This window comes from Pyrus communis, chromosome 15 (genome assembly GCF_041283825.1).
Source record: "Pyrus communis isolate YQ-2024b chromosome 15, ASM4128382v1, whole genome shotgun sequence".
Classification (NCBI taxonomy): Eukaryota; Viridiplantae; Streptophyta; class Magnoliopsida; order Rosales; family Rosaceae; genus Pyrus; species Pyrus communis.
This window is the reverse complement of record NC_142579.1, coordinates 37,972,364-37,984,490: the sequence shown is the minus strand read 5'-3', so window position 1 is coordinate 37,984,490 and position 12,127 is coordinate 37,972,364. Positions and strand designations below refer to the sequence as shown.

At 37.0% G+C, this 12,127-nt stretch overlaps 1 protein-coding gene across 1 annotated transcript; it reads left to right on the top strand.

The window, feature by feature from the left end:
• The first annotated feature begins 3,505 nt into the window (after positions 1-3,505).
• Positions 3,506-4,683, top strand: LOC137724778 (uncharacterized). Its single transcript, XM_068463478.2, has one exon. It carries the CDS (start codon positions 3,546-3,548, stop codon positions 4,497-4,499), a length of 954 nt encoding a protein of 317 aa, XP_068319579.1. The 5' UTR covers positions 3,506-3,545; the 3' UTR covers positions 4,500-4,683.
• The last annotated feature ends 7,444 nt before the right edge of the window (positions 4,684-12,127 follow it).

Genomic DNA, 12,127 nt, shown 5'->3' with positions numbered 1-12,127 from the left:
TTAGGCTTTAGGGATTTATTCACATGTTCGGAAGAAAAGGCCAGATCTAGAGTTTATTCTCATCAATTGATTTTTTATTTTACGGCTTTTACCCCTTTTGGGACAAGTAAATTTTCGTAGCTAGTGAAAGAAATCAATGTAACAGTAATACCCAAGATTATATATTTATGAGATTCTCATATATGACCTCGTCTAAATGCCCTACGCAAGTTCTCTAGAGGTGAAGGAAAGTTCGATGCGACTGTCTTGAATGAGATGGTGGAATAACTTTGAAATTTAAACTTAAAATCTTTTACGTATAAGTAAAAAAAAAAAATTTCACTAGCTCGTAATACAATCATTCACTTAAGTTACATTTAAAATTGGAGGAACCCAAGGGCGAGTAAAGGACAAAAGCAAAGTAAAAAGTAACTGGAACAGTTGGAATCTTGGAAGCGTATAATCACTTTCCAAGAGAAGCACTTTTCGGAAAAACGTCATCGAGCTATGTCAGTTCCTTTTCTGTCACCGTGTGAAGAAATCGTGCTAACAAATACCACCGCCAATTCTCTGAGTCACACATGATTCATGAACATGTAATATGGGATGGGGATTGAGCCTGACAAAATTGGGCTTGTAATTGGGCTTCAATTGTTTTACTACTTTTGATTTTTGTTACTTACGCAAAGGTTTCTTTGGGCTTGGGCCCTTTGTGAGAATAAAGGGTTGACCCTGCAACAAGTTACTTCATCGATATTAAAGTTCGAATTGATGTTATTTTGTAGTTTAAATAAATTTAATGTGGAATATCGCTCGTTAATAAACAGGACAATTGTTAGTGAATCTCCAATCTACACGTCTCCATAAAAAAATTATCTTAATAAAATTGAACCATGCATATCAACAAATATCTTAAAAAGTTAATACAAGATAAACTCCAACAATATTATATCTCATGAGAAATGTTAAAGAGACTTTTTCAAAGTGGAACTTTTTGTTATTTTACAATTTAATGTCAATTTCTATACCAACATTATAAATCGATGTAGCAAAAATGTGAGGTAATAGAAAAGCTATAAAGGGCCATATTTCTAAAAAAATGTCTCGTTAAAAAAAAAAAAAAGAAAAAAAAAAGAAGAAAATATCCTGAGCATTTCTTATCTTAATCCTTGGCTTCTCAGTTAAACCGCCCTTCTAGATGCCATGTGCAAGTGTATGGATAAGATTGTCAGGCCTCGGAATAGTGCTGACGTAAGCATGGTGACGCCACTGCCTATGATTGAGTTCCACGGTGTGCAGGACCATGCTATTATTTTGAGCCAATCCTAAATGATTGAACGAATCACATCGCATTGTCCAGATAACCAGTTTAAAACTGGTTTTATACACGGATTAAGTTACCCTATTTTCAAGTAATTAGCTTGATCAAAACTTTAGTTGTGCATCATACTAAGTTAATATCGAACTTACCATTTATGATAGTTTATCAAAATCTTCCACTTGCAAAATTGAGGAAAAAATATTGTTAAATCGTAATAAAACGTGGTAATCGGATTCTTGAATTTGTGCAGGTGGAATTTTGTGTGGGGCTGATGAGTAATCCACAGTAAGACTATGGGGATGCCCACTTCATAATTTAACCTAATGATCACAACATGACAAGAAATGGATGAATAATGTTGAAGCTTAAACAGCTGGCCCGGGGATAAATAGCACCTTACAAAAATTCTTGTGTTGTGTTTGTTGGTTCATCTCCCACTGGGATTGGCTAATTTAATCCAAGGCCAAGCAGAAAGAGTGAAGATGAGCGATCCCAACGGCGGAGGTAGACCCGGCCAGGCCCCGCCAAACGGCGGTGGGGGTAGAGCACCAGTGCCACCTAGAGGAGCCGTAATCAAGCAGATTTTGGCCGACTTGGTTAATCGCCCGTAACCATTTGATCTACATACTCGTCGCCATGAAGTTAAGTACGATGTGTACCCATACGTTTATATGTATATTTTTATGAAGCCTAACTAGTTGTGAAATAACCACAGGAAATCCCCCGTTCGGTGGGGGGAAGTGTAATTAGGGTTGCAAGTTGTATGGATCTATTTGCCAAATCTTGTTCGGTGATGATACTAGTTAATGTTAGTATTGTTCACGATGAGTTGTTTCTTATGGGAATTCTGACTCCATGATCAGTTGCAACTTGCAAATGGAGTTTGTTCTTTTGGACAATCAAGTCGGTTAATTGCTTGCTAATGACAATTTTCTTGACTGTGTTCAATTTTTTGCGAATTTTATTCAAGTGTACGGAGCATTCAAATTTAGAATTTCTTCCCGCACCGGGAAGAGAAATCCAACTAAATCATAAATTGTAGTTGAATGCGGTTGAATAGTTGATTATCAAGTAACGATGGTGTGATTTGCGAAAAATGAAATTTGCCTAAATGGATAACCATTGAAGGTTGAGGGTGTAAATGAGCCGACCTACGTAGAATACAAGGCATTAGAGCTTGTCTCAACTTGGCTTGAATAAAATTTTCAAACTCGAGCTTAGCTTGGTTTGGCTTGTTTCTAGACGAAACTTGAGCTTATGGTTGTTTACTCGGCTGAACTCGTTTTAAGAAAGAGTTTAAATTTGAGACCGGCGTGGCTTAGTGAACATTATATTAAGAGAAATATACATTCATAAAGGATTACTTGTCAATCTAGAATTTAATTCAATTTAAAATATAACTTGGAATTGTATCGAGTGGATTTACTACCCTAATTGAAGTAACAGTGAAGCAATAGAGGCACTGCCTACATAGTGGACCTCAAATGTACCTAAAAGTGCAAATAGGCTTGGGTAAAGCTTAAGCCCCGAATAAAAATTGGGTTTAAGTGGGCCGACCAATTCGACGGTGGACTATTTTGCCATGCCCAAAGTGTAACAAGAAGTTAATTGGATGCCGTATAAGATATTCTTTGCGGAGGCATGCTGGTAATATTTTTATTTAACATTTTTGCTATTTTCTTAGTTCTTTTTCTTATCCTATAATGTTGCATCCAAACTATTTATTTTCTATAGTATCTTTAACAATCAAGTTTGACAAAAATCGATTAGATCAGAAATCGTTTAGTTATCTAACAGTGTTATTTAGTTAAACATTAATTTTCAAAGCATTAATCGAACAATTAAACAAATTTTGATTTGGTTGAATTTTTTTACAGAATTGACATTTAAAGGATAAACTAGAAAATAAACAATTTCAATCATCGTGCAATATTCGCACGTAAAAAAAATCTTACAAAAAAGTTGGCTGCAATGTGTATTCTAGAAGCTGAAGAGGCATGTGATGAAAGTAGCCACCACCATTTGATATCATCATCCCTGTCAACCTAGCCGTTGCTCAACGGAATTCATACCCGGCAACAAAATTCAAATATCCGAAAAGCAAAAGAAGAAAAAGCAAAAGCCACATTCACACACCCACTTTTTCCATCACTTCCCACAAATTAAATAAAAAAAGCTACTACCAACCATATAAATTGTGTAATCACTTACCATTATGTTCCTGCATTAATTCAAAATCCAGCAAATGGGTTCCTGCATTAGCAAATGCACACCCAAAAAACACTTCCTGCAAGAATTCAACAATGTCCAAGACAAGTTGATAATTTCACAGCCTCCTCCTAGGATCACCATCCCTCCAATTTCTGCTTCCAACAAAATCTCACCTTGTCCTCAATCCCCTTCCAACTCCACTTCCTCTGCCTCCTCCTTCCCTTGCACCACAAGCACTTCCTACACAAGCGCTTCCTCCTTGAGCTCAGCCTTGTCAAGTGCTTCTTCAGCCTCCAGCTCGAAAATTGATCGGTCTTTCTCCAACGAGTTCTTGTGGTCGTGTTACAAGGAGAACCCGCATGTCATTCGCATTAACTCGATCAAAGATGCAAGCTTTTCGAGATTTTCCCCATCGGCATTGCCGCAAAAGCCTGTTTCTGCCACTGTAGTGAACAAGAAGCCGCTGCCGAACCCTAAAAGGGCAAATGTGTCAGTTACGCCACGGAAGAGAGTGAGATCAAGCTCGCCAACTTCTCTAGGAAGGCAAAAGAGCTTCCGAAAAGAGCCAGAGAGGCCTATGATCTCTGCATATTCACATCCAAGTATAACTTTGAGGTCACCCTCCCCAAGTAGAAGGTTCAACATGCCAATCCCACCAAAAGAATTAAGTCATTTGAGACCTAACGGTGCATTGAATGTTAGGCCTGCAGGCTCATATTGTTGCGCGACGGACCAGCGTGAGGCCGCAACTAAATCCACATCCAAGACTTGTATCGAGCCACACAACCCCAACGCGAATTACAACAATTCGAGCCGGCGACTCCGGCCATGTTTGAACAGCAGAGAAACAGAGATGAGAATTCACAGGATCACCTCTAAAATCGATGAGGTTGCAGCTGGAGAAGCACTGGCTGACTATATGGACTCTCTTCCTGCTGAGGACATTGACAACCCTTTAATTTCTCTTGATTGTTTTATTTTCTTGTAGATTAATATTTTGTGTGCGTGCGCGTGTGTGTGTGTGTGCGTGTGTGTGTGTGTGTGGTCATGCGTATATTTGAAAGGTTGTGAATTTATTCATTTTATGGTTTGGCAATGTGGAAATGATCTACTGGATCATCCAACTAATTAATTCTCTTCTATATATTTATTTGGTTTGGGTTTTTATTTAATTTTATTAGTAGCTTTCATAAAAAATTTGTATCCTTATTTAAACATTTGTTTTAAAGGTAATACGAGGAATATAATTGATGCTTTTTTTTTTTTTGGAGAAAATTGAATGAATTCACTTAAAAGTGAATATATAATCATAATATTAGTTATATTGTTTTTCAGTGCAACAATACACTTACACTAAGGTGAATGATTTGGGCCAACCATAATAATTTGGTAGCGAACTAGTAAAACATAAAATCTTCCACTTACAAGTGAAACAAAATATCACTAGATAGTAGTACTACGTGGCTATGCTATTCAATATGTTAGATAGGGAGAAATATCATCAAACTTTTTAGTTTGGTTGTATTTTCTTTTTAATGTTGAAAAAAAATGCAAGTGGTAGATTGACACACCCCGACCCAGAAAGTCCACTTGGACCCTGAATCGAGCTGTGCTGGTCGACACTTGGAAGGTGACGAAGCCATAAAATGTGATAGTGTATAAAAAGTGAATAAATTTGAATCTAAAAGTGTCTAAGTACCAGAGTGCGCTACGAGTGGGAGCGAACCCATTTCACACGCGATGTCAGAGCATAAGTAAGGTACAATAGTGTGGGTAAGAATCATACCCTCAGAAATATCCATCAATACTAAGATTCGCCACAGATTCTTGTCGATACAAACTCAGCAGCTAAAACCTGGAGGGCACCAAACAGAAGGTGTGAGTAAGCAATAAAACCAAGCTTCCCAAAGTTATTACCTCTCTAAAAGTAATGCCCCTAAATGTAAAACCCGTATCGTTTTCCATAAGACAGTACAACATATATACATATATCCAAACCATACTTAGAAATGACCAAAACCACGGTTTGCCATCAACTCCACCATACATTAATAAGTAGGCCAAATGAACTAAATCAATACAAAGTGATATATCAGTCAGAGTCATCTAAAATGACATGTACAACTTATCCATATCTCATCAATCATGACTAGCATATAAGTCGGAGTCACCTATAGTGACCTGTACGACTTATCCATATTTCATCAATCCTGGCTAGCATATAAGTCGGAGTCACCTATAGTGACCTGTACGACTTATCCATATCTCATCAATCATGGCTAGCATATAAGTCGGAGTCACCTATAATGACCTGTACGACTTATCCATATCTCATCAATCCTGGCTAGCCAATAACTCAATAAGTATACATGCACACGAGTCGGAACCACCTAAAGTGGTCTGTACGACAAGACTGGGTGTAAATAAATACGCTCCAGTGCTACGATCACGTGAAGACTAGGCGAATAATCGCGGGTCACCTACGAGTCGGAACCACCTAAAGTGGTATGTACGACAGGACTGTGCACCTACCTTGAATCCAAGGTGAGCGTAAGGTGCGGGAGGTGAACATCACGTGAAGGACTGTGCCCTGGCCACGGGCGGGAGCACTAACACCGGGGTGCAGGTTTATGAGCTCTCAATGCATCTCAATATAACATGTGGAACTCATGGCAACCAGTACGACAATATCGAAGTTGCCTAACACATAACTGTAGTCATGCTATAACTCAATCGATTCAACTAATACCATAAACTCACATGAACTTACCTGGGTGTCCTGAGTTCACCTTTGCACTTGAAAACATTCCCAATAATTATATGCAAGTAATATACTTATGGATATACCATGATGCAATCTAATACTCAACCATGTCGTAGCATTTTCAATTATAAACAATACAGTGAGAAGTGTACAATCAATAACGTCATACTCCCAAACTACTTATTTTCAGGGATAATTATCCATGACAACCCAATTAACACTAATTTGACAAACTAATTCATAAAACTAAAACTTGCCTTTACCAATTTCCTTCGCATTACTCAATTTCCCAAGCAAGGCTTTTGTCTCAAATATTTTATGGCTACATCTAACGTCTCGTTAGACTGCCTACGTACCCTAGACAGGGATCAAGCCATTCGTAGTTCATATAGGTACTTCAAGCATTCACAATAATTATACGAAGGTGATATACCTAATCAATTTAAAAGTGTCGATAGAACTCTCAACAATATGTACGATAAAAAGGAAAAGATCCACTCACCTGGAGTCCACGCTATTATTCTCTAGCGCACACATCGAGGCGTCTTGAATGATTAGTCCCTGTGACCAATTATCAAATCACATCTCAGAACTCTTATCCGAAGAATACGTAATTCACATAAAACACAACCTCAACGACATTCTAAAATAGTTTGAGACCCATTGACCACAAGTCAACCGTCGATCAAAGATCGACGGTAGGGTTTACAACCCTGTATAACTTGACCCGGAAGATCCGCATGTCAGATTTCCAATCCGCAACTCCCAACGATCCACAATATGTTTCTAGAATAACATATTAAAATTTCATTACGATTCAACGGTCAGATCTCCGCCAATTGCCTAAAACAAGTGGCCGTGAACATTTATTTTACTAACTTACAAATCCAATTCAGGAAGATCCGTAAGTCGGATTCCCAATCCATAAATTCCTATGATCTTTAAATATTACGTATTATAATGTATCCAATTTTGGTGACGATCCAACGGTCGGATCATCGATTCACATTTTTATCAAGTAACGTATCGTAACGAATTTAGGTTCCAACTATCAACCTACGTCATTCAAATGACAAAACTGAATTCAAGACATTTGAAATAGCCTAAAAATAGCATTGGCGGCCCACTGGCCACGCGCCACCGCACGCGCCGCCGCGGATGGCGATCGGCCGCCCCGACTCGCCGGAAAATCCAACTATTTCCAAAAATTCTCAAACTTCACAGAAATGAAGATCTCAGTGAGTGGAGAAACTTTCATACCTGCCACGAAGTCCAAAAGTGGACGGAAGATGGTCAATTTTGCTCACAAAGCCGGCGGGTGCCTAAAACTTCCCGACGTCGATTCGTCGTCTACAGTGGTCCAAAGGGGTCAAGGTTGGTTGGGTTTTGCTCCTGGGATGATGGGTTACAAATCCCAAGTGGTGGCATCGGCCATCGCTTTGCCGATTTGCCGGAAAATCGAAAAGGGTGGCTGGAGCACCATTGATTTTCGTCAACTTTCGTGGCCTCAAACCGCCCCATACCATGGTTAATCAAGGTGGTTCTTGGGTGGATTTTGTAGAGGGGAATGAGAGCTTCAAGATGGTGGTGGTGGCATCGAAAAACTCCACCGGAGTTGGCCGAAATCGGCCTTGGAAAATGGACCCGCGGTGGGTGCGGGTGGATGGGAACCACTTCCTTTTTTTTTTTTTTTTCTTTCCTCCCTCCATTTCTGATTGGGCTTCCCCCACAAAGTGGGGATTTAATTTAAATAAACACTAAACCTTGAATAACCAATTTCGAACGTTCGTAACTATACCGTTATAATCTGGACTCGCAAACGGCTTTCGCCTATACGTTCGTACCAATGAGTACTACGAGGATATGCTAAAAGAATAAGTCTCACATCTCTCAAGTCGATGGTCAACGGAAGTCAAAGTCCTTGCCTCTAGGGCAATTTCGTAAATTCATGCTTTTAAAATAAAATAAAAACGTAAAATTTGGAACGGGTTGTCACATAGATTGTCCTGACAATTAAAATCTTCCTCTTTAACATATTGTGTCAGGTGGTTCAAATCCTTTCCTTTTCTATAGTGTAGATTAGCCCAAGGGAAATTTTATTTGAATCCATGTAACATCTTTCTACACCCATATTATTTGCAATTAAAGAATTAATATCTCTTTAAACCCAAATTTATCACCTAAACTACCCTTCCAAACCCAATTCAAAGCATACAATTATTTTTACACCCATTTATAAAATAAAATCTCAAATTAAATTGGATCTAACAAAAAAAAAAAAAAAAAAAATCCCCTTATAGCTAACTAGCTTGAATTTGGGTACATATCAAAATGTTCTATATATTATTGGCTTATTGAATGTTAATAATTTGAAAAACCGATCAGTTTTTCACTTGAACTGTTCCAAAATTTTCTTGAAAGTTCCCTTCTTCACAATTCGAAGCTCAAGAGGCCAGATCGAATTGCTTCTCCTGGAGACCACATAGCCATGATCCAAATTTGATTCATCCATTTCTCTACAACATTCACCCAGAACTCTCTCGTCAACTTATCCTTTGATCTCCCAGTATATTATGTAGTGGCCTGGTTTTGGGACATCAAATCTGCATGGCTTGTGAAATCGATCAGCTCGGCTTTCGACCATCTCAATAGTTTAGATCCCTTATGGACCACCATTTGAAGGTTCTTTTCAGTGTTTTTGTCTATGTTTATTGTCAGTATTGATAGTGTTTTGTAAAAATGGTGATTTGGTATGGTAGGGTTTGATTATTAGGAGTGCATTTATTGATAAATTTTAGTTTTAATGTTAATTTCATTTTATACTTGATGGTAATTATGCAATAGGGTAAAAAAGATAATTTTCATTTACAATTTAAGTTGAATATAGAAAAAAAATTATGTGAGTTCAAATAAAATTTGCCTTAGTCTAAAATATCCCTTGTAATCAAGATGTTGGGAAAAAATAACTGAAAGAAAAGGCTATCAATATGTTCATGGGCCTTTCTTTTTCTGAGTTTCATTTTGGGCATTGGATTGGACATGGAAAATTGAGAGGAAGTTCCTTCACGGACTGTTTTGCACCTTGGTTTTGTTTTGAGAGACGAATCTGTTGGAAAATTTATTATTATTATTATTATATTAAATTTATTAATTGAATGAAAATTAGAAGCAGAGTGTTTTGGTAGAAAGATGTGCCTATTCAAATGAAGAGTTGTAACTTTTTATTCTTCATAAATAGTCACATATTTTCCAAAGATGTATCTCAAATTCTATAAATAGGGAAGCCTCTTATAAACATAAAACAACTTTTAATCATACATATATTCATACATATAGTGCACTAAATATTAGAGAGTCTCACGAAGTCCATATGAGAGAGTTTTCAACACAATATGAGCCTTGTGATCTGGAGTGCTACTATTACATGGATGTGATCGTTGTATCTTGGGAGACAAGTGTCGATCAACCATGAGTACCATAGTGGGGCATAAAATTGTCTTAATAACACAAGGTCTAACACTTTCCTTGACCGTGTTTCCAGTTTTTTTAATCCATTATCTCATGTTCATTTAACATTAGTTACCCATATGCATGCATTACTTTGATATATAATTGCATGAATTGTTTCTTAATTTTCTATGTGATTTAATATAACAATTAGACTCTATTTCTTCCAACAGAATTAAAATGACGTGCGACTGAATTTGTTTTTAATGCATAAATTTAACAACTCATAAGATGCTACAAAGTGAGATTGACTCTGAGTTTATCTATGCTATCAATCAAAGTCCAAACACATCAAAATTTCCATCTTCAATTGTTGACGTTGGATTGATCCGTTCGAATCCCTCCATAATTGTCTCAAAAATTCCATCAACCCTAAATTTTGACACTGTTTCAGGCTTTCAGCCAAAAAAAAAAAACTAAACAAAGGAAGGACAGGTAGGCCATAGATATGAGAGATATTGTGTCCTTGAGAAAAACAAGAATGTCGAGTTCACGTGACACCGTTTTGATATATATTGCTACAAATCAAAAGGATTAAATAAAAACAAGATATCCCTGTCGGCTGGAAGAACTTCATCTTCTGTTTAGCAAGTCAATTACATTAACATTTCTTGAGATTTATTAATTTTTCACATAATTCACTCATGTTTGAGTCATTAAATTAATACCTTCTCAGATTTTAATTCCCCTTCATATAATAATCCATTGAGTAAAAAAAAATTTAGTTATAAATTTACTAATTTACCCTTACAAGTAAAGAAAAGCTCAATTTTTTGTTGAATAAGAAAATCTTTATAAATATATAGAAAAAAAAGATATGAAATTAAAACATTATATATTAAAAAACAAAAAAAAATTTAGAAATCAAAACGTTAGAGGTAAGGACGACATAGTTGTTTATCTCGCCAAGCTCGTTAATTTGGTTTTCACCGGTGTCGTTGTGTCCAACCAGCCTATACGGTTTATGTGTAGGTTTTAGTAAATTGAATTTGAGATTGAATTTGGATTCTTTGTATCCACTCAAATGAAAAATTAGAGCGACAACTCAGAGCTTCATCGTCTTGGAAGGCCCCAAGGAATCAATAGTAGAATTAAATTACAATGCAAAAACCCTCGGGTTGATGTTGCGATCATTGCCGTATTGTCCTTTTCTTAATTTTTAATGTTTTATAATTTGTTTATATATAATTATAAAGCTTTTCTTTATTAGTTTCAAGTAATTAATAAGCGGGTCGTTAAGTAATTTACAAGCAAATTTTTTACTCAAGGGGTTAGATGACAAGGGAATTAAAACCCAAGGGATGTTAGTGTAATGTCTCAAGAGTTAGGGATTTTGTGAAAACTCAATAAACCTCAGAGAATGTTAGTATAATTAACCCTTTGTTTAGCATTTGCTATTTTCTAATGAAAAATTTTGAGGAAAATAAAGGCTAATTAAGCTACCTAACCATGGATTCTTGATGCAGTTTAGGGTTAGTCATACGGACGATGTAACGTTTTCAACCTTAAATTATTCAACGGGTGTGTGAATTTCAGTTTGAAAATGTGACTTACCCTTTAAAATTCAATTTTCTTTATTTAAAAACCACAAGTATTCTTCTCTAACACTAACTAAGCAAATTCATTAATTAAATTTAATTTCACCCAATTTCTATTTTCGGTTGCCTAAAATGCCCCTAATGATGAGGGGAACCAAGCACATGAGTTTTAGTGGCGGTGTCCATTGTGTTTACTTCAATTTTGTTATTTCTTATCTAATTAATGTGAACTATATGTAGTTATTTCAAATATATTGTATCTAAATTACATATTAATGAAATCTTCTTTATCAATAAAAAAGGGGTGAAAAGACATTTTTATCTTTTATCACAACAAAAAAGTTAAGGACAGTAACGTAATTTTGCAACATAAAATTTTACTTTTTTTGGTTTAAACCTCGCCTATAGGTGATTCTATCATCTTTAATTTTTTTTTAAATAAAAAATAAACCTCCCTCTATCTCTCCTCCACGTTGTCACATCCCGGCTTGGGCGGGACCACTTCCCCGGCCCGACTCCACCGTAGCACGATATTGTCCACTTTGGGCCCCAAGCACACCCTCACGGTTTTGTTTCTGGGAACTCACACAAGAACTTCCCAGTGGGTCACCCATCCACGTTGTCACATCCCGGCTTGGGCGGGACCACTTCCCCGGCCCGACTCCACCGTAGCACGATATTGTCCGCTTTGGGCCCCAAGCACACCCTCATGGTTTTGTTTCTGGGAACTCACACAAGAACTTCCCAGTGGGTCACCCATCATGGGATTGCTCTCGCACGCTACTCGCTTAACTTCGGAGTTCCCAC